Below are 22,111 nucleotides of genomic sequence, written 5' to 3'. Positions count from 1 at the left end.
GACTGTTTTTCCACCTCTCCCACTAGATTTTTTTTTCCACATTTATCATGGTTATTTTACGTCTCTATCTGATAATTCCAATTATATGTGTGGGTCTGCTTCTACGGACCACTCTCAAGAATATTCTGTTGATCTTGGGCCACACTTTTTTTCCCTCATGTCTTATAATTTTTTATTGAGTGCCAGATGGTTTCTGTAAAAGAGCAGTAGAAATTTACAGAAATAATAGTCATCCCCAGAAAAGGGTACACCACTTCTCTTATTAGGCTGCTAATTAGGAGACTGAGTGGATTAAGTCTACAGTTAAGCAGAGTCTGGGTTGTGCCGCTGCTTTAGTTAGATTCGGTTCTTCATTGCCTTCAAATGTGTCGAGAGCAGAACCTTCTCTTCAGCAGGACTTGGGACTTGAGTCCCAGAAAGACTCTAGAGTCTCCTTACTTATTGTTAATCCAGTAACCAACTTTCTGAACCAAGGGATATCTCTTGCTACTTTACAGGCCAGCTCCTAGGTTTTTCGGTTGCTCGGGAGTTCTCTCTGCTCTCTAGTTTCACCATGGCTTTTTGTGTTTCAGGATATCTTTCTACTGATCTTCCCTTCCTCTAGCCTTCCAAAGAGCCACTGCAGTACAACTAGTGAAGGCCTAGAATGCACTGGGGGGATTTCTCTCAAGGCTTTTTCCCCGCCTTAGCCTTCAGCAGACCTCTTTTAACTGGAGGAGGTCCTGCTTGCCTTAGTGGGGATATCTCTCAGCTTGGCTGCCTTGGCTTTACATTTGGTTGACAATTCAGTGAAGTCCCATGAGACGGTTGGTTGATGAGTGCAGAGATGGTCCGTGCCTGGGCTTCTTGGGGTTCTCACACATCACACAACTCTAAACACATTCATTAAAAGTTCTTTACAATTTTAACTGGTGTCTCTACAGTGACATCTTCCTTTCACCATTTCTCCAGGGAGCAAAGCAGTCATGAGTTTCTGCTCTCCTTGTCACTTTCTGAAATTTAGTTCATTTAAGTTTATTTGCATTTTCAGATTTTAGATAAGTTTTTTAAAAGTCTAATTTTGTGGCTTATATCTTTTGTTATGGTTATTAGGGTAGGAGTAATAATCTCTTACAGCTTTCTACATCCTTACTAGAAGCAGAAGTCCTGCCTGAATTTCAAAGTCATAAGCTAACCATATGGTATCTATTATCCTAGCAGTCTGAGTTTGAATTGGAAAGGCCTTGGAAGGTTTTATGCAGAGATCAGGCAACAACTGTGAGTCATAAAACATTTCATACAACTCTGCAGTTGAATAGTATGTATGAAAATATATGAAATGTAAAGCATTTGAGGAATAATTATAGTCGAGGTAACAATAATAATTACTGTTATATGGTGTTATATGTCATTTCTCATATTGATTGCTACACAGTTTCCAGTAATTCATTTAAAAACTTATTGTACACGTAGCCATTCCAGCCTTTAATTGTGTTCATTTCCTATATTAAGACATCTCCCCACCCATACTTTGTAACCCAAGAGTCATAACTAAATTTACAATTTAAACTAAATCAGGCACAAAACAGTCACTGATCATTTTAATACTGAAGGTTTTAAAGGACACATTATGAAAAAATTAAAATGCAAAAAGCAGCACAAAGTTAAATTAAATTATTTATTATGGAAAGATTAGTCAATCTGGTTACTTCCCTAAATTTTGCATGACTAAAATATTACAGAAAATTTCCTTTTGGCTGATCAGTATATAGATCAGAAACTCCCCAAAGAAGATGTATTAATAAAGTTAACTCATTCCTTATTAATGCTCTAGGCATTTTAACAAATGCAAAGTGAAATATCTACCTCAAAAATGACTTTAATGATAAGTTATTTCTTTGCTTCATGTACACAATGGATAATTAGTTCAGGAAAAGAATCTCAGAGGGAGAAAAAATAGCCAAATGTGAAATTCACAAATACTTTCCTTGGATTGGGTATAAATGCTATTCAGGCTAATACCAGGGATGCATAAATTCTTTCTATCCTATTTACAATCCGGTCTTGATTAGTTAGGAGCTCATTTTCCAGTTTGTGAATTATCTAGGTCTTTGATTCTTCTCTTCCCTCTGGCTGATTACCTTTCCCATTTCTCTGCTCATTAGCACCTCCACCAAAGGAAATGAAAATCCAGGTGAAAAGGAAAAGTAAATCATTCATAGATAATTCTAAATAATCTGATGTTTGGCTTTAAAAAACAATCTGTTTATTGTGCGTAAGTATATATGCATAGTTTTATTTAAGAAAATACAGTTTCTTAGCAGAACAGTGGGGACTGTGTGGTCAGATGTTCTGTGTTCAATTTGAAATTCTATCACTTACTATTTAAAAACTATCCGTAGGAAAGTCCTTACCTTCATCCAGATATCAGTCTTATCATGCAATCAGGATGATATTCATATCTTTTTTGTGAGGTTATTGTGAGATCGATTCAGAGAGATACACATCTGTATCCTATAAATGGCTATACAAAACTAAGAAATTGTTATGTTTTCAATTTGTAAAACCCCTTTGTTAATTCTTGTTTCTTCTACTTTCCTTAAGAATCAGTTTGTTTTGGGGAAAAGGCTCATTGCCAAAGTATATCTCTTTTTTTCTTCTTCCTTGCTCCTTTTTAAAAAATTGTACCTTTTCTCTCTAACATGGTTATGAAATACACTGGTAGAAAGGTTGAAGAAACTGGTAGAAATATGGTTACATCTTTACCAACAAATTTCATTGACTGATTCTTCCCTGCCTCCTATTAAAATGGATAACTACTAGTTACCTGTATTAGTATATATTCTTACCAAAATGGCCCTCATTCTAATTTGTACTTTTATAAATTTTGGTTATTAAAATGAAGACATATCCCACATACTAAAATTTTCAGTAAATTAAAGAATTCATTATACACATTTAACTGTTATATCAAAGTATACTTCATTTGTCTTATTTTAAGGATGTATGGTTTGCCTGGTGATTAAGCTAGTAGTCCTGTGTCTCTCATGAACAGTCTCTTTTTAATTGATTTACAATTAATTGGATCATATTTGTGGATCACAGATATAGTTTAAATTGAATCAATTATCTAATCAAAAATAACAATTAAAAAAGAAAAGCAGTCATTAAAATACAGTATATAAACCCTTAAAAAATAATGTGTTAAGTATTTGTTTCTTAGAAGCTATTTTAAACAATAAAGAGGATGCTTTCAAGTAAATATCTTAGAAGACCTCAGGGGGAAAATGTGAAATTAGTTCTTTGTGAAAAATAAATATCTAAAGAGTATTCCCTGTAGGGTACAATGTAAAAGAATAAACTAGCTACTGGCAAAAAAGGAAGCTGGGGGAGAAAAAAAATATATAGTTATCAATAAGCCCAAAAAAGAGTAAAATGAAATGAATAGTTTGTAACAGAGCTAATGAAACACATATACTTGCAGCATATTCTGCTAAATAAAAACTTTATATTGCCTCCTACATTTAAACCTCTCATAAAACAGTTGTGCATTTTTCTAAAATTGCTCACAAATGAGCAGATTAAATGGGCCCTTTGAGATTAAGAAAAGGTACATTTTAAAGGCTTGAGGGGATAAGTAGGAGGAAAATAATTGTTACGGTTTTCACATTATCCTTTCTTTCTCCTTCTTTCCCCAGCCCTTTAAGAGAAGATTGCATTAGAGTTGAGTTCTCAACACTGATTGTTATGAAATAGTACCAAATTGATACTAAGTAAGATTACATTGGAGTTGAGATCGCAACACGAATTGTTATGAAATATTACTAAATTGATATTATGTAAGCGAGCCTACTGAACAAAGCTTTTCAGCTCTTTGAATATGAATTTTATTTTCATTTTTTGACATGAACTGGGTATGTGACAAACATAAGCAATTTATAAATTGTTTCCATTGCCTCTCTCATGAGCTAGTTTATACCAAGAAAGACTCCACATTCACTGCATCATTGCCATCCCCAGGGTCTCTTTCACATGGTTCAGTGTGTTAGATGCTATACTTCCAATGTGGAAAGACAATATTCTCACCCCAAAGGCAGCCTGACAAATTACAAAATGAAGGGGAATTTGAGAAAGAGTATGTTGTAGCCAGTAATGCTTGTAAAATGACTCTTTTAAAAGGTTTGATGGATTTTCTCAAGATTCTTCTTTTACTGAATGACATGAACCACCAGCATTTTAATCTTCAGCAAAGCCAAAGCTTAAAAATCCAACCAATATTTCTTTCATTTCTTAATACTATATAAGGTCATTTTTAACTTCATGTTAATTCCCATGACTCAGTATCAAAGTGAGAATGATCAAAATGCTAGAGGGTGTTAATTGACTGGTATCTTGAACAGTTGGGTAGGGATTGAAGAGCTAGGTAGCCGGGTGTTAGCGATTCAACTCAACCTAAAAGTAATTCCCAAGATGCATTCCAGGAAAAGGGCTATAATAATTTTAAGTTAAACCAATTTTTTAAAACAGATTTATGGAAGTATAATTCTATATATGCTATATAAAGTATAAAATAATAATTTATTAAAGTATACAATAAATTATACATACTTAAAGTATACAATTTTATAAATTTTGACATACGTAATATTTTAAGACCATTATCACAATCAAGATAATGAACATTATCTATTTTGCCAAAAAGTTTCCATGTAACTCTTTATAACTCCTCTCTCCCACTCATAACCCCTCTGTCCATAAGGCAACCATTGATTTACTTTGTGTCACTACAGATCAGTTCACATTTTCTAGAGTTTTAGGATGACATAATAATATATGTACTTTTGTGAGGTTTTTTTTTTGAATCTGGATTCCTTCACTTGAAATAATTATTTTGAGATTAATCCATTTTGTTGTATGTATAATAGTTCATTCTTTTTATTGCTAAGTGATATTTCATAGTATGAATATACCACAATTTGTTTATCTTTTCAGTTGTTGATGAAAATATGAGTTGGTCCCAGGTTTTTTTTGTTGTTGTTGTTGTTACAAATAAAACTTCTATGAACATTCCCGTACAAGTCTTTGTATAGATATATGTTTTGTTTTCTCTTGGGTAGATATCTAAAAGTAAAATATCTGGGTCATATGATGGGTACATGTTTAACTTTCTAAAATAAACCTGCCAAAGTACTGTATCAGATATATGATTTGCAACTATTTTCTTTCAGTCTGTCATCTGTATTTTCATATTTCTTTATAAATGAGTTTGAAGAGGAAATGTTTTTAATTTGTATCAAATCACATATATCCTTTTTGTCTCTTTCAAAGGCAGTAATTTTGGTAGGTATCTGACAAATATTTACCTAACAAAAGTCAAAAGTTTTCTTCAAAAAGTTTTATAGTTTTAGGTTTCTCATTTAGGTCTATGAGTATTTTAAGTTAACTTCTATATATCATGTGAGATCTGAATCAAGGCTTACTTTCTTGTTGCATAAGAATACCCAATTTTTCCAGCATATTTGCTGAAAGACTATATTTTGTCCACTGAATTGCCTTTTTGCAATTTTTTGTCAAAAATCAGTTGTTCATATAAATAATTTGTGGGTTGTTTGTAGGACTTACTATTCTGCCACATTAATCTATTTGCCTATCTTTATGCCAACACCAGACTATCTGATTACTGTATTTTTAACATATCTCGATATCAGAAAGTTTTAGACTTCCAACTTTGTTCTTTATCAATTGTTTTGTAAGTTCTTTGTACTTCCATATGAATTTCAAGATCAGCTTGTCAAACTCCACAAAAAAGGTTTGCTAATATTTTGATTGGGATTGCACTTTATCCATAGGTAAAAATGGGAAGACTTGGCATCTTAACAATAGTGGCTCCTCTGATCTATGAATACAGTATATTCTTCCATTTATTAGGTTGTCTTTAATTTCTCTCAGAAATGGATTGTTGTTTTCAGTGTTCTTATCTTTCACATCTTTTGTCAGATTTATCTGTATTTCATGATTTGCTGCTACTGTAAATGATATATTTATTTCAATTTCCAGTTGTTTATTGCTTGCATATAAAAATACAATTAATTTTTACAAGCTAATCTTATATCCTGCAACCTTGCCAAACTCACTGATTACCTAAAGTATTCTGACAGAGCCAAATCTAGCATAGGCAAGTTAGGTATTTATCTCAGCTGCAAAAATTAAGGGAATGGCAAAAGTTTCAGTAATGAAGAGAAGGTGTTTTACTGTAATTAAAAAATAAAATACAATCTAAAAACAACAGCCTGTGGGCTATCTCACTGTTCCTGTAAATTAAGTGATTTTTTTGGTTGGTTGTTTCTTTGGTATATTCCATGGATTTTCTACATAGATAATCACATTGTATATAAAGACAGTTTTACTTCTTCCTTTGCAGTCTTTTATTTTTTTCTTCTAATTGGACAGGGCAGAATCTCTAGCATAATGTGGAATGGAAGTTGGTGAAAGCAGATATCCTTATTTCACTTAGGAGGAAAGCATACAGTCTTTCACTATTTAGTATGATATTAGTTGTAGGCTTTGTTGTACATACCCTTCATCAAGTTAAGGAATTTTCCTACTATTAATTTGCTGAGATTTTTCCCATTTTAACTAGAAATAGATTTTTAATTTCTTCAAATTTTTTTTTCTATTGGGTTTATTGAGATAATATATATTGTGTGATTATCACTATTTAGTTTATAACATAGGAACTATGCTACTTTCAAATATTAACCCTATCTGGAGTTCCTATCTGGAGTTCCTTGTACTCTTTCTCTAATTGTGGTATCAGGGTGTTGGCCCCATAGAATGTGTTGAGAAGTATTCCCTCTATTTTACATTTCTGAAAGGTATGTATAGAACTGGCACTATTCTAAATAGTTTAGCGAATCTACTTGTGAAGCAATCTGGGCCTGAAGTTTTATTTTCTCTAATGTTATCTATTGTCTCTTGAATAAGCTTTTATAGTTTGTGTCCTTCAAGGAAATTGTCCAGTTCACTTAAGTTGATTAATTCATTTACATAATGTTGTTCATAATATGATGTCATTTTCCTTTTAATATCTGTAGAATCTGCAGGGATGTTATCTCTCTCCTTTTCTATATTGGTAATCTGTGTTTCTTCTTTTTGTTTCCTGATCAGTCTGGCTAAAGTTTGGTCAATTTTTTTCGTCTCCGCAAGGAACCAGCTTTACCTTCATTTGATGTTCTCTATTATTTTTCTTTTTCCAATTTCATTTCTTTTCCACTCTGATCTTTATTATATCATTTATTTTATTTACTTTGGGTTCAATCTGCTCTTTTTTTAGTTTTTAAAGGTAAAAATGTAGGTCATTAACTTGAGACTTTTTTCATTTTGATACATGCATTTGGTACTATAAATTTCCCCATGAATAATGTTTTATGGCACACCACAAATATTGACATTCTGTATTTTCATTTCCATTCAGTTCAAGGTACTTTCTAATTTCTTTATGATTTTTTCTTTGATCCAAGGGTTATTTAGAAGTCTATTTTCTAAGTATTTGAGACTTTTCCAAATAAATTCCTGTCGTTGATTACTAATCTAATTCTACTGTGGTAAGAGTATATACTTTGTATGATTTGAACTGGTTTAAAATTATTGAGACTTCTTTTATGGCCAATAATATGGTCTATGTATCTTACTAAATATTTTCTATGTATTTGAAAAGACTGTATTCTATTGTCGTTCAACAGCATGTTCTGTAAATGCCAATTAGATAAGTTGGTTGATAGCATTTTTTAAATATTTGATAGCCTGACTATTGTCTTATGACTTCCTTTTTTTTTTTTTTTTTTTTTTTTAATAGAGAAGGAATTTCACTACATTGCCCAGGCTGGTTTCAAACTCCTGGGCTCAGCAATCCTCCTATCTTGGCCTCCTAAAGCGTTGGGATTACACGTGTGAGACACTGTGCCTGGCAGTTTTATTGCTTATTGATAGGAAGGTGGAAATCCCCAACTATCATTATGGGTTTTTCCATTTTTCCTTACAGTTCTATCAGTTTTGCTTCATGTATTTTGACGCCCTGTTATTAAATGCATAAATACTTAGGATTGTTATCACCTCTGGAAGAAATGACTCTTTCATCATTGTAAAATAATCTTTTTTTTGCCCCTGGAAGTATTTCTTGCTTTTATATCTACTTTGTCTGCTATTAATATAGCATGCTTTATTGGATGAGAGTTAGCAGGGAATTTATCTTTTTTGATTGCTTCCATTTTCTTCTATTTATGTCTTTATACTTAAACTCTATTATAAGCAGCATACAATTGACCTTACCTTTTAAAAATCCAATCTCAAGGCCGGGCGCAGTGTCTCACACCTGTAATCCCAGCACTTTGGGAGGCCGAGGTGGGGGGATCCCCTGAGGTCGGGAGTTCGAGACCAGCCTGACCAACATGGAGAAACCCTGTCTCTACTAAAAATACAAAATTAGCCAGGCATGGTGACGCATGCCTGTAATCCCAACTACTCAGGAGGCTGAGGCCTTGAACCGGGAGGCAAAGGTTGTGGTGAGCCGATATCACACCATTGCACTCCAGTCTGGGCAACGAAAGCAAAACTCCCTCTCAAAAAAAAAAAAAAAAAAATCCAATCTGAAAATATCTGCCCTTTAATTGGGGTGCTTAGACCATTTACATTTTTCATGAGATTATTTAATGGTTAGGTTTAACTCTTATCATCTATATACTATATGGATTCTATTTGTCTCATCTCTTTTTTACTCCTCTTTCTTCTTCTTCTTTCTTTTGGATTAAGTACTTTTTATTATTCCATTATATATTGATTGTTGGTTTTTTGGCTATAACTCTTTGAGGCTTTATTTTAGTGATTGTTTTAGAGTATCTTTAAGGTACTCTTAGAGCATCTTTGAATTATCACAGCCTACCTCCAAGTAATAGAAAAATTCACAAAAGGTGTTAGAACCCTAGAGTAGTATACCTCCATCTCTTTCCTCACAACTTTCGTACTATAGTTGTACATTTAGCTTTATGTATGCTATAACCCCCATATTATCTTATTTTTTGTTTAAACAAAATATTTTCTTCTAAAATGAGTTAATTAATGGGAAAACATCATATATTTACCCATGTAGTTACAATTCTGGTGGTCTTTATTCCATTGTGTAGAACCACAGTTTGACCTGGCATCATATTCCATCTGCCTAAAACAGTTTAACATTACGCAGTGTAGACCTCCTTTTATTGTGCTTCAAAAATTATTTATTTCACTTATATTTTTAAAAGGTATGTGGCTGGATTTTGAAATCTAGGTTAATATTCGTCCTTTTCTTTCAGTACTTTTAAGATGTTGCCCCTCTGTCTCGTAGCTTAGATTGTTTCTGACAATCACACTAGTAACTGTTACATGTGTTTTTCTGTAGAGAACATGTCTTTATTCTCTGGCTGCTTTTAAGATTTTTCTCTTTATCACTGGTTTGATTAATCTGATTACATTACTGCCTGGTATAGTTTTCTTAATGTTTCTTATGCTTGGAGTTGATGAAGTTTCTTGGGGTTTTTTTGGGGGAGGGGTGTTTTGGGAGGTTTGTAGTTTTAGGCAAAACTGGAAGCTTTGCACTATTATTTCTTGAAATTTTTTTCTGTATTTCCACAACTTCCTTCGGGAACTCTAATTACACATGTATTAGGCCACTTATTGTCACCAGCTCCCTGATGGTATGTTTACTTCTCTCTCTTTCTCTGTTTGCGTGTGTGTGTGCGTTTCATTTTGGATAGCTTTTATTGTTATATTTTTAAGGTTACTAATCATTTCTTATGCAATGCCTAAAGTGCTGTTCATAGCTTCCAGTGTACCTTTCATCTTATTCATTGTAGTTTTAATTTCTGGAAGTTTTATTTAGCTCTTTTATCTATCTTCCATGTCTTAGCTTTTTGAACATAAGGAATATAATTATAACAGCTTTATTGTACTTGTCTGCTAATGCTAATCTTGTCACTTCTAGGATGGTTTTAATCTATAAATTTTCCTCCTATAATGGCTTATGTTTTTCTACTTATTTACATAACAGGTAATTTTTTATTGAATGCTGGATATTGTGAATCCTACCTTTTTTGGTGCTAGGTATTTTTGTATTCCTATAAATATTCTTCAGCTTTGATCTGGGTTGCAGTTAAGTTATATGGAAACACGTTGATCCTTTCAGATCTCACCTTTAACATTTGCTGGGCATGACCAAAGCAGTGCTCAGCCTGGGGCTAATTATTTCCCAATACTTAATTAAGAGTCTTATTTATATTCTATTCAATGCTTGTGGTCATAGAGTTTTCTAGTTCGGCTGGCAAGAACAGTCACTATTCCCAGATATATGTAAGAACCAAGGAGTAGTCCATGTCATTCCTCCTTTTTTCCAGTCTCTTTGTTTACTCACATGCATGAGCTGATCTGTACTCTGCTGCATACTCAAGAGAACACCTGCAGGTCTCTGGAATTCTCTTTATGTAGCTCTCTGCTTTCTGTACTTTATCTTGTGAATTCTAGCCTCCTCAACTCAGGGCCTGGGGCAAGTCCTTTGTTTTCTGTCTCTCAGTGACCACTCTCCTTTATTGCCTGATGTTCCAGGTCTTAAAAGCTGTTGTTTCATGTATATTCTAAGATTTTTGTTGTTGTTTCCATTGGGAGGGTAAATCCAGTCTCCATTTTCATCTAGGACGCACTAACATTTTATTTTAAAGAACTACGAATGTCCTATGTCAAGAAAATACTTGGCTACATGGAGCCGTAAACTAATCACAGAACTGTGAGCCATATTACATATTCTGATTCATTTTTTGCTACCCTTGTTTTGTGAAATTAAATATATTTTATTTTTTTTCTTTGCTTCTATGCTGATACCAAGAAAAGAACTCACTATTTAAGTGTTTTAATGAGAAGCTGTGAAGTAAAATGAATGAATGATATTAAAGCAGGCGAGTATAATAAATAAAACATTAAACAAGGAGCCCAAAAACTTACATGATATAGGACATATGATGAACTCAAATTGAAGGAATCACTGAAAAACATACTTAGCGAGTTAGTGTTTAATTTTTAAATTGGTAACTATTTCTGAAATGAAGTATTTTGTATAAAACCACTAGTTCACCAAGTTTTGAAAATCAATTGGGCAATATACTTTAAAAGCTATACACATGCTGTTACCTTTGACTTGCCAAATCTCCCTTTCACAACATATAAAAATATTACTTTAAAAGAGGGATAAAAACCAAATGCATAAATATTCTATGCAATCTAATTTATGGTAGTGAATAATTACCGTGTGTCAAAATGTTATATGTAATCTTTCACAATGTTTACAACGACCTCCGAGGGTCACAGAGATGAGGAATTGAGGCTGAGAGTGTCATAAAAAGCAAGTCAGAGGAGATGTTGAGATTCAAATCTGTTCTGACTCTAAGCCCTCTGCCTTTAGCTCCTAGACTACAACTCTAGAAAAACAGAATTTTGTTAGGATAAGTGGGCATGGATGTTTTTACTCTTAACCACTCATATTTTAAATTTCCACTACTATTATGATATATTCTTTTTTGTAAATTAGAAGAATATTTTTAAATGTCCACAAAATAATGTCACTAGATAATCTGAGTTAAAATTTGTCCCGAATTTTGGCAAAGAAAGGAGGATGGGATGTAAGTATATTGACTCTAGAAATCATGAATATCAGAAAATCACTACGTAAGCTCTAGTACAAAAAAACTGAACTGTTTCCTGGGGATATACTAGTCTTCCCTTCAATAGTTGCTTCAGCAGTTTCCTAATTTATTTAAAATAAATCAGCATGGGACTGTGTAGAAATCAACAGAAACAAGGACTTGACAAGCTCAAAAAATTTCAGAGGGAACAAAGGAGGAGTCCCTTCAGTACAGAGACTCTTACATTTCTCTTTGTGAATATCCTCTTTGGGGTAAAAGGCAAAAGAACTAAGGTGATGTTCATGCTCTCGAAGTTCTTTGATAAGTAACAAAAGTAATTATCTTGTACTAGCCATTGCTGGCCTGACAACAGATATAGTATCACCTGTTACAAAATTTTATTTTTTTAAACATGTTGTGTGAGTGACAAATCCCCCTATTTCTAATAAGTGAAACTTAATTATAAAAACTTCAAAGAAATAGAAGCCTACTTTTGCAGAGGTAGTCTTCGTGGAGATGGCAAGAAGACTGTACAAGGGCTGTGGACTAACGTACGCCCATCAAATAAGCAATAAGCATCCTCCTCGCTTTCAGGACACCTAAATTTGACTTAGTTCCCTGACTTCCCCCATTTTGGAATACAGAATTTCAGATGAGGCCAGGTAACAGCTCAAATCCAAGTCCAAATGGAGTCCCACTGACACTATTTTCAATAGACAGCTACATCCTTGCAAAGCATTAAGAGCTGGGCATAAAATGTCCTTAGCTGGGACTAAGAGCAAGACAATGCTTGGCTGATAACATATCTTCTTTCTTTGTCAGATCATTTGTTTTCTTTTTTGAAAATTTATATTTAAGATTGCCCACTTAAGAGGGGTGGAATAACACATATTCTTAATTTCTCAGGCTACTTAGGGCCAAATGAAATATTTCTTCAAGGTGTAATGGAAAGCCTTCCTGGCCTAGTGCTTTCACTCACTAGCTGTGTTACCCAAGACAGTCAGTGCAATATCTCTAAATGTCAGTTTCATCATGTGTTAAAATGGGAAAAAAAATCTCTGCTTCACAGATACATAAAGCCCTTAGCACAGTGCCTGAAACATATGAAATGCTCTTAATAAATTGTTCTGATATAGGAGTTTTAAAAATATTTAATAATATAGGTCAAGAGCCATAAATAACGCTGGCTGTGTATATAGTAGAATCAATTGATGAACTTTACAAAAAATACACACACATATGTATATACACATATACATATATACACATATATACACACACAAACATACATATATATTCATTGTATCCACAGGAGATTTCTGAAATGATTGAACAGAATAGGGCCTAACCATAAATATCTTTTTTAAAGCTTCTCAGGAGATTCCAATATCCAAACAGAATAGAGAGCTACTGGACACAGGTTCTTAACCGGCGGTCCAGAAACTCTTTATAGAATACAGAAATCCATAAACTTGGGTGAGAAAACATTTAGACTTTTATTTTTATCAATCTTCCAAACTTTGGCATTTTTCAATCATGAATGTATAAATTAAAAATAAGGGCCCTTGGTCCCCAGGTGAGACAGAATGGACTCTTTGTGTTAATAAGATACCAAATTATAAAGGAGACCTAAGGCCATGCCAGGCAAAGGTAAAGACAAGCACCTCTGCACTTGAATAAACTGTTCTCAGTGCCACAAGGATCCTTTTTTCTTTTTCTCTGGCAGTTAAACAAGCACTGGCCTCAAGATAAGCAATATAAAAACAATTATAGCTCACTGATCACCAGACGCTGACCGACTTCCCCTCTTCCACAGTCATAACTACAGGTTTGATTGGACAAGAGATGGATTTTAGCAACTTTCTCCTGATAAGGGACTACAAACCATTGACTGGTTCTGCCCAGTTTACAGAGGCTGTGCACTGAGTGCCTTCATGTCTCTGCTTCACCTTTTGATGTATACAGCCCAACTGTAATACATTCAAATGTTAAGTCTCCACTGCAAAGTGAAGATTGCATGTATATAACATGCATGTTTGTTCAGCACACATGCATTAAGACCTCTTCATGCATATTCATAGCTTCTCCTATAACCTAATATGTAACTTAAATGTTAAGGCCCCTTCATGAATATTCATAGCTTCTCCTATAACCTAGTATGTATACTTAGCCAACCCCTTCACCATAAATTCCTGTCTCACTTTTCTTCCCTTGAAGCTTCTGTCTCTGGTTTTGGCCAGAAACCTGCTTCCTAGCCCACAGGTAGTAATATTTTCTAAGTATTACTCCTTTCTAAATGTATAAATTGTCTGATTTTTTTTTTTTTTTTTTTGGAGATTGAGTTTCACTCCTGTGGCCCAGGCTGGAGTGCAGTGGCATAATCTCGGCTCACTGCAACCTCTGCCTCCTGGGTTCAAGCAGTTCTCCTGCCTCAGCCTCCTGAGTAGCTGGGATTACAGGCACCTGCCACCATGCCTGACTAATTTTTTGTATTTTTAGTAGAGACGGGGTTTCACCATGTTGGTCAGGCTGGTCACAAACTCCTGACCTCAAGTGATCTGCCTGCTTTGGCCTCCCAAAGTGCTGGGATTACAGGCATGAGCCACCACACCCAGCCAATTGTCTGATGTTTTTAAGATGACAAATGCAATAAACCATAGTGGCACTATTGATATCTGTCACTTTGCACCAAAAGAAATCACAGAAAATCACAGTAGAGTTGCTGCAGAAATCTGAAATACTTATACTCACCACGACATCAAAATTTGAGTAGTTATTAGACCCACCACTAGATTGTTACTTAGTGCCTTAATAAAAAAAATACATTACTATATCGTATATTTTAAGTGAGATAGTGAGAATCCTTTGTAACCCTATGAATTTTGTTTTATGCCTTCAAAAATATTCTGGAAAGAGGCTCCCAAGCTTCGCCAGAGTGCCTAAGGAGTCCCTGGTACACATAAAATGTTAAGAACTCAATATTTAGAGGCTATTTGTCAGTAAAGCACCTTCAGGAGTGCTGATGTAGATCAACTTCTTTGGAGTCACTTTGAACCTAATGTGTACAATGCTGATCTCTCAGTAATTAACCGAGAAAGTGTTTTTTACAGAAATGAGGTGTATTGTAATAGATGTATATTTACATATCAATTGTTCTTCCTTATTAATTTCTCTAACAAAGCCATCATTTCCTTTTCTATCTTCACTACCTGATTCACTGCTGAAGGCCTACCTTCTGCTTCCTACTTTAACTGCCACAAATGATAAAAAATTTCAGTCTTTGCTTCCTAATTCAGTGCATTCAAAGTGCAGCATGTATTTTTTGTTAAAAAAAATTTTCCCCGGCCCGAAATATATGATTCATAAGGCTTTTGCATTGAGAATAAAAGGATTCACTTTAAACTGACTTCTGCAAGCCCTAGTTATTCTGCACATTTAATAATAAGCATTACAAAATCTCAACTTAGGAACAAAAAGCTCTTAGTCAGTAATAAATTGTCACTACAATGATCAATGTGCCAAATTTAATTCACAGATAAATAAAAGGAAACCTTGAAAGCCAAGCAGAAGTCTAGTGTGAATGTAGGCTTTGGTATAACTGTGACAATTCAGAGATGAGCCCTCACAATATATTTCAGAGGTCTCTCTGCCTTTACATTCAAGAAGTTCATCAGCCATCTCCTCTGGTTCATGGTCAACTGGTGCTCACCCTCTCTGGAAACAGAGACATTAGCTACTGATATTAGCTGACCTATGTCCACACCCAGCACCATTCTTTTTATCAGAAAAGTTAGCTTTTGCTTAGAAGCTGCCACAGTGGGTTGAATTGTCCAGTCCCTGTCATTAAAGGTGGCAGCCATGCACTCGAGAATGATGTGAAAAAACTCCAGCAAGAGTGATAATTAAACTTGGAAAATGAAGGGTCACCTTCTTTCATTCAGCTCATTGGGCAAACCCATCAGAATAATTCCAAAACAGCGGGGGACTGTCTACTCTCAGCATGGCAATATCGAGGTGCACACACATTATTTCTATGGGTTCAAATGGGAATGCCATTTTAATGGTATTTAAAGCGTTATCTTCGATATGAGGAGTAAAAATGTTAGAAATTAGTTCTAGGAATACAGAAAAAGAATAATGTGTATAACCTAAATAGGGAAAGAATCAGAAACAAGAAAAGTATGTATTTTTTTCTCAAGGAAAAGCATTCTAAGAGAAGAAAATTATCGCCAGGGAAATTGAAAAGAATACTAACTATGTCTCTTCTTTCTACTCAACTGTAGAATCACAAAGCAAGGATTTCATCTCAGCTTTCTTGTCCACTTACTGTCATTTCTTGGTGGTCATTATTACAACAACTTACTCCTACCCAAAAAAGAGAAAAAGTGTCACATGAAGTTAAGACAATCCATTGGTAGGAGTTATTTTCCAGGAAAATATTTTTTTTCAGACACATTAGCTTATCTAGATACTATTGAATCAGTATTTGGGAAATTATATCTCATACCATTCTCATGTTGCATTAAAATGTAATACTAGACCAGGAACAGTGGCTTACACCTGTAATCCCAGCACTTTGGGAGGCTGAGGTAGGAGGACTGCTTGAGTTCAGGAGTTCAAGACCAGCCTGGGCAACATAGCGAGACATCATCTCTACAAAAAATTAAACAATTAGCCGGGCATGGTGGCATGCACCTGTAGGCCTTAGGAGGCTTAGGCGGGAGGATCACTTGAACCTAGAAGCTGGAGGCTGCAGCGAGCCATGATGGCACCAATGTACTCCGGCCTGGGCTACAGAGTCGGGTGAGGGGGGACCCATCTCTAGTTAAAAAAAAATGTAATACTGAATATTTAAGGACAACATAGGCAAATGCACTGGATCAGAGACAGAAGCATGGATGGTAAAAGCAAATTTCAAGTTCAAATTCTAGCTTCACCATATATTAGGTGTGTAACGATTGATATGGTACTTAATCGCTGTGTGCCTCAGTTTCCTCATCAGTGAAATAGAGAAAATACTACCTATCTTATAAAGTTGTTCAAAAAGATCAAATGAGCTTAAAATAAATAAAACTTTTGTAACTGTGCCTAGCACAGAGTGAGTGCTATATGAGTGCTCATAATATATTATAACCATTATAATTATGTTGCATGTTCAGTACCTGGCAGAGTATTTAATACTGTAGATCAGGTTTACAAACATATTATGTCTTTTTATAGTTGATCTTTTTTTTTTTTTAGTCTTTATCATTCTGAGAAAGGCTTCCCAAAAGATGTGGGTCCTTTAATAAACAAATAGCTCAGCATAATTCTCATATAGAGTTAATTATATAATATGAAAACAGGGATAATTTTCACATCAAGCTCAGGAAGAGAAAAATTCCTAATAAGCAGAAACTATAGATTTTAGACGGGTCATGATTGTTCCCTTCACATCCAAACGACTATCTTGAGGAAGATAAATTATATTTGTTCTACATGCATGTATTTTATTTCAAGTTAGTATTTTATTTTATTTCACGTATTTTATTTCAAATGCATGTATTTTATGTCAAGTTCTATGTGCATGTATTTTATTTCAAAATTATCAAGAGATAATTTTGAAATAATTAGAGCTGTCTAAAACAGAAAAAAAACTTGATGGGCAAGGCAATCGTGTGATTTCTATATTCCTTTGTAAGAATTTGCAATTTATCAGTTTGTAGACAAACATCCACCAATTTCAATAGATTTAAAAATATTTATCATTAGTATATTTAAGTGTTGTCTTTTGTCTTTGAAAGACATATGTAGGTAAAAAAATATTTTCGATGACATAAACACACACATTGCCTCAAACCTCAACCTCCGTTCACTAACAATTCATTGAAAGAAAGAATGAAAGAAAGAGAAATAAGTTGTGTATATTTGAAAGAGACAGAGAATTGAGGAGGAGGGAGGGGAAAAGGGAGGAAGGAAGAGAGAGAGAAAGAGGAAGAAGGAGTAGAAAAAAATAGGAAGTGGGAGAGGGAGGTGGGAGGGATAGGGACAATAAATGAATGACATTAAGGATCACCCTAATCAGACTATTGAAGAGAAAATATTATCTATTATATTTAAGCCTGATTTTACTGCAATATTTAGGCATGGTTCTTTAAGATAAAAAAAAAGATTTTATAAAAGATAGTTGACTAATTTAGTATAAGAGTGTTAAAATTATTTAATAAATTATTTCCCACTGAAAAAATATAGACTTCATAGGAAGATATGCTGCTTCTGCCTCAGGTTTATATTTAAAATGATTTATAGTCTGCAATTTCTTCCTAAGGTCATCACCTTCATAAATACCAGCCACATACAGTGAAAACCAACTCAATAAAATGAGTATTTCATTTCTCTTCCTTCTGCTTATGTAGATACTTCTTCCATCTTACATGGCACCCATTTATAACAAAGCTTCACATTGTGTGGATTTTTATGAGTTCTTGAGCTTTTCTTTCTTTTTTATCTTTCTATGCATCAGCAAAGCAACTGGCAGATTCTTTAATAAAATATACACATTAATATTTATAAGCCTATGAATTGGATGTTTAAATAAACATTCCCCAACTTATGCCAATTCTCTTGTTTTAGATGTTAAATCACACTTACGTTGTCTGGAAAGTCAGCCTTTAGTTCAGTGACACTTTGACACCAATATGCAGCCGTTTTCTCACTGATGAGCTCAATATTCAGAAAGGAGCTTTGTCCAGGGCCATACATGGGGCCAGAGGTGGTTCCCCGGATGATTCTGGGGGAAACATTTGTCACAATGTCCTGATGAAAGAGTAAAGATATTGAGTCTCCTTTTGACAAAGAAAAGCTATAATCTTTATTATCTGCTCATTTCCATATGACAATATTTTATGAGGTCCCTTCTCACATTTTTGCAGAGGAATTTCTAATATACATTAAATTAGAATTGAACATAAACTACTTGCAAATAAAAAGGTAAAATAAAGTATTTGTTAGCTTTAGCTAAATTGCTTCTTGTAATTCTAGGTTTAGAATAGCGCAAAAATAAAAATATTTATATTCATTAACATTCATTTAGGGCATACTCATTTTAACTTGTTTGCAATTAAATAATAAAAATATGATAGGTAAAATGCAAAAGTTTATCATTTCTGTCTATTTAATCTAGGTATCTCCAATCATAGTTTAACTCCAATAAGAATTAATGTTAGTAAAAAGTCTATATTTTTTTTCTAAAAAAAGTAACTCCGATGTAAATCAGTGAAGGAATAATATTAGTATTACTGGCTCATCAACCATTAACACACATTCTAACAAACTGGTTATGTCAAATTACTTATAGGATTATAACAATATATTCACTTTAAATGAGAAGAAAGTCACTTTCTCCAAGACTGAAATGAGTATATCAATAACTTCCTGATACCTATAAACAGTAAACAGTAAAATTAACTTGCTTGTTAAGTGTAATTAACAATCCACAACTGCTTCTAAAGCTGTATTAACAAAGAAGAATAACATTCTTCCATTACTTAAAACTAAAAAGAAACAAAGAAGGAAAATGTTTCTTTTGCCAACTTCCAATTAAAATTAATTTTGAGTAAAGGTCATTTAGTTAAGGATTTATCAGAATTAGTCATTTAAGTACCCCTCCTCACCATCTTGTCACTTTTAGTAAGATAACATGAACCCCCATTAGTATATAGCAATTAAGGTCAATTTACATATTTTAATTAAGAACCACCCCATATAAAACAATTAGCGTAATAGGCATACTAACTGGATTTCATAACATTTGGACGTTTTTCCAACTAGATAGACAGGAAACCTTAATTAGCATTAATTAGTGCTGATCTGCATATGTTTGATAAGGCATACCCTTGCCACAAAAGATTATTTATTCCTGAATCTGCCAAATGCTACAGTTGCAGAGGATAAAAGGACTTTTCTTCACATTGCATGTTAATTTCTGGTAATTTACATTCACTTTTACATGCGAATTAGTATATTATAAAATAAATGGTATAAATGTTACAATAAGCCTCCTTAAATATGTACATTTTAACTTATAGGAATCATGCCAGTTAATTTTTTACTAATTAAGCCATTCCATTTCTATTGTAATTGTGTGCAACATCACCAGCCTTGCTTTGATTTGCTATTGTGAAACAACGTTTCACAATCCTAATGGGTAAAATGACAAATAGAGTTACTCCACGAAGCTCAAGCCTTGTGGGTCAATTTCCATCTTGGCAAATGCTTAACTGTATGTTCTGCGTCCCTACAGGTGGCTCTGTGAAGCTCATCCAGTGGGTACTCCGGTGTTTTCATGGTCTGAGAAGGCAATTCTTGAAATATTTCACCCAGATGAGGCTGGTTTTCTTCTGTGTTCCAATTTTCAAGAGCCATACCCTTTAAACCTTGAGATCCTCCTTTCCTCTGCTTTACTCCCTACTCTAAATGCTCTTCACCTAAGTAAGTCCAACCTAGGCCACAAGTTGTTCTCTACACAGGATTTCTTAGCCAAGGAGGAGTGAAGTCTGTATTTAGTTCACCAAGTCAAGTGCCCTGGTACTGTGTTGGTGAGCAAATAATGGGGCATCTGGTTTTGATGACCATTTTTTAATTTATTGGTCTGGAAACAGGTGCTTCCTGCTTATTCAACAAAACTGATTCACGTTAGCAGCATCCCTACTCCCGCCCATTCTCCATATCTTCACTTAGACTTCAGTTCCTTTGAGAAGTTTTTCTTTCCTCTCCAACTCCACTGAGTCTTAGTAACATGCTCTGACTCATGCCACCATAACAATATATACCTTCCTCAATTGGCATTCTTACTACCATTTATTGTGATTGTCTGTATTCCTGACTGTACCTTCCACTACAGCATAAGACTTGTAAAGAAAGAAACTATATTTTGTTTACTATTATATGCCCAGCTTCCAGCCTGGCCTTTAGTGGTGCTAAAATAAAGTATTGTATCTTCAATGAGTCTAGACTAAAACCACAGGCACTAGAATAAGTCTTGTCCTGAGGTATGAGAACCAAAGACATTTATTGCTGGCCGCATTCTGCTGCTGAACAGACCGGTGGTTTGGGCTTTGATATAGTTTGGATGTGTACCCCACCCAAATCTCATGTTGAAATGTAATCCTCAGTGTTGGAGGTGGGGCCTGGTGGAGATGATTGATTGCATCATGGGGGAGAATTTCTCATAAATGGTTTAGTATCATCCTCTTGGTACTGTCCTCATGATAATGAATGAGTTCTTGTAAGATGTGGCCCTTTAAAAGTGTGTAGCATCTCTCCCCTCTTTCTCTTGCTCCTGATTTGTCATATGATGTGACTGCTCCCCCTTCCCCTTCTGCCTTGATTGGAAGCTTTCTGAGGCCTCCACCTTAGCAGATGCTGCTATGCTTCCTATAGAGCCTGCAGAACCATAAGCCAATTAAACTTATTTTTCTTCATAAATTTCCCAGGCTCAGGTATGTCTTTATAGCAAAAACGGGATTTTATTCAAAGTTCAGGATTTATTACTATGCTTAGATCTTTTCCTGCTAGTCCATTTGTCTAGAATTGGGTTCTTGCTTGCTTCTTCTGATCCTTCAGGGACCCCTTTTTCTACAACTCAGTACACCCCCTCCCATGGATAGATCCCTGAACCAAATGCTGTGATACAAAGCACCCACTGCTATAGGCCTTCTCACGCAGCCTACTGTGACGACTCCCTGACAGAAAGCATGCTTGAACTTCATCTCACTGCAGCTTCTAAGACCTTCCTGGTTGCTAGTTCTTAACTGCTGGGTATCGCTGATCTCTAGGATTTAAATAGAATGCCCCCATTCAGATACAATCCAACTACCAGTCTTTTTTGGTTCATGTGGATGTGTATTCTTAACCTGATCCATGACCACCTAGGGTATTTCCTAGCTAATGAGCCTGTCCAACTACAGTTGTCTTTTATGTTTGTCCTGTATGCTAAGAACACATCTTAACAGTATACATAGGAATTTTTAAAATATCATAGAATATAAAAGACACAGAATGGAAATTTCACCTATAACTAATAAGGAAAAAAATCTTCATGGTTCAGGAATTCTAAGCTATATGCTATATGCTATTTACAGTAACCTACTAATAACCACAAAGCCAACATCTCACATTAGCCAAAAGGATCAATAAGCTGACAATATTTAATTGGAAGACTGTCAAGAAAATCCTTCTTTCTTAAGCATTTCCCTCCTCAGTAATACCTCAAAGCCTACAATTCTACCTTTATGAATTTTTTCTTTGTGTATTATGAGTTAAGTTTCTTGTTAATGTTGGAGCTGGTTTATTTTTCTCTTCTACGATGTGGTGTTAAACTGTAAATATAGCATAGGAAAGTTATCAATGATCTCCTTAATCAAGATAATGAACAGGAAGTACAAACCAAA

General features: G+C 34.5%; 1 protein-coding gene across 6 annotated transcripts in view; it reads right to left on the bottom strand.

Annotated features, from left to right (window-relative positions):
• Nucleotides 1–22,111, bottom strand: part of DPYD (dihydropyrimidine dehydrogenase) — an 840,660-nt gene that overhangs the window by 351,039 nt on the left and 467,510 nt on the right. For all 6 annotated transcript variants that reach the window (XM_055115757.3, XM_034931766.3, XM_008960543.5 and 3 more), the window contains one exon: nt 18,312–18,476. In XM_055115757.3, coding sequence (XP_054971732.2) covers nt 18,312–18,476 — 165 coding nt within the window. The remainder of the gene's footprint in view (nt 1–18,311; nt 18,477–22,111) is intronic.

Source organism: Pan paniscus, chromosome 1 (assembly GCF_029289425.2).
Source record: "Pan paniscus chromosome 1, NHGRI_mPanPan1-v2.0_pri, whole genome shotgun sequence".
Lineage (NCBI taxonomy): Eukaryota > Metazoa > Chordata > Mammalia > Primates > Hominidae > Pan > Pan paniscus.
This window is presented reverse-complemented; position numbering and strand designations above follow the sequence as displayed.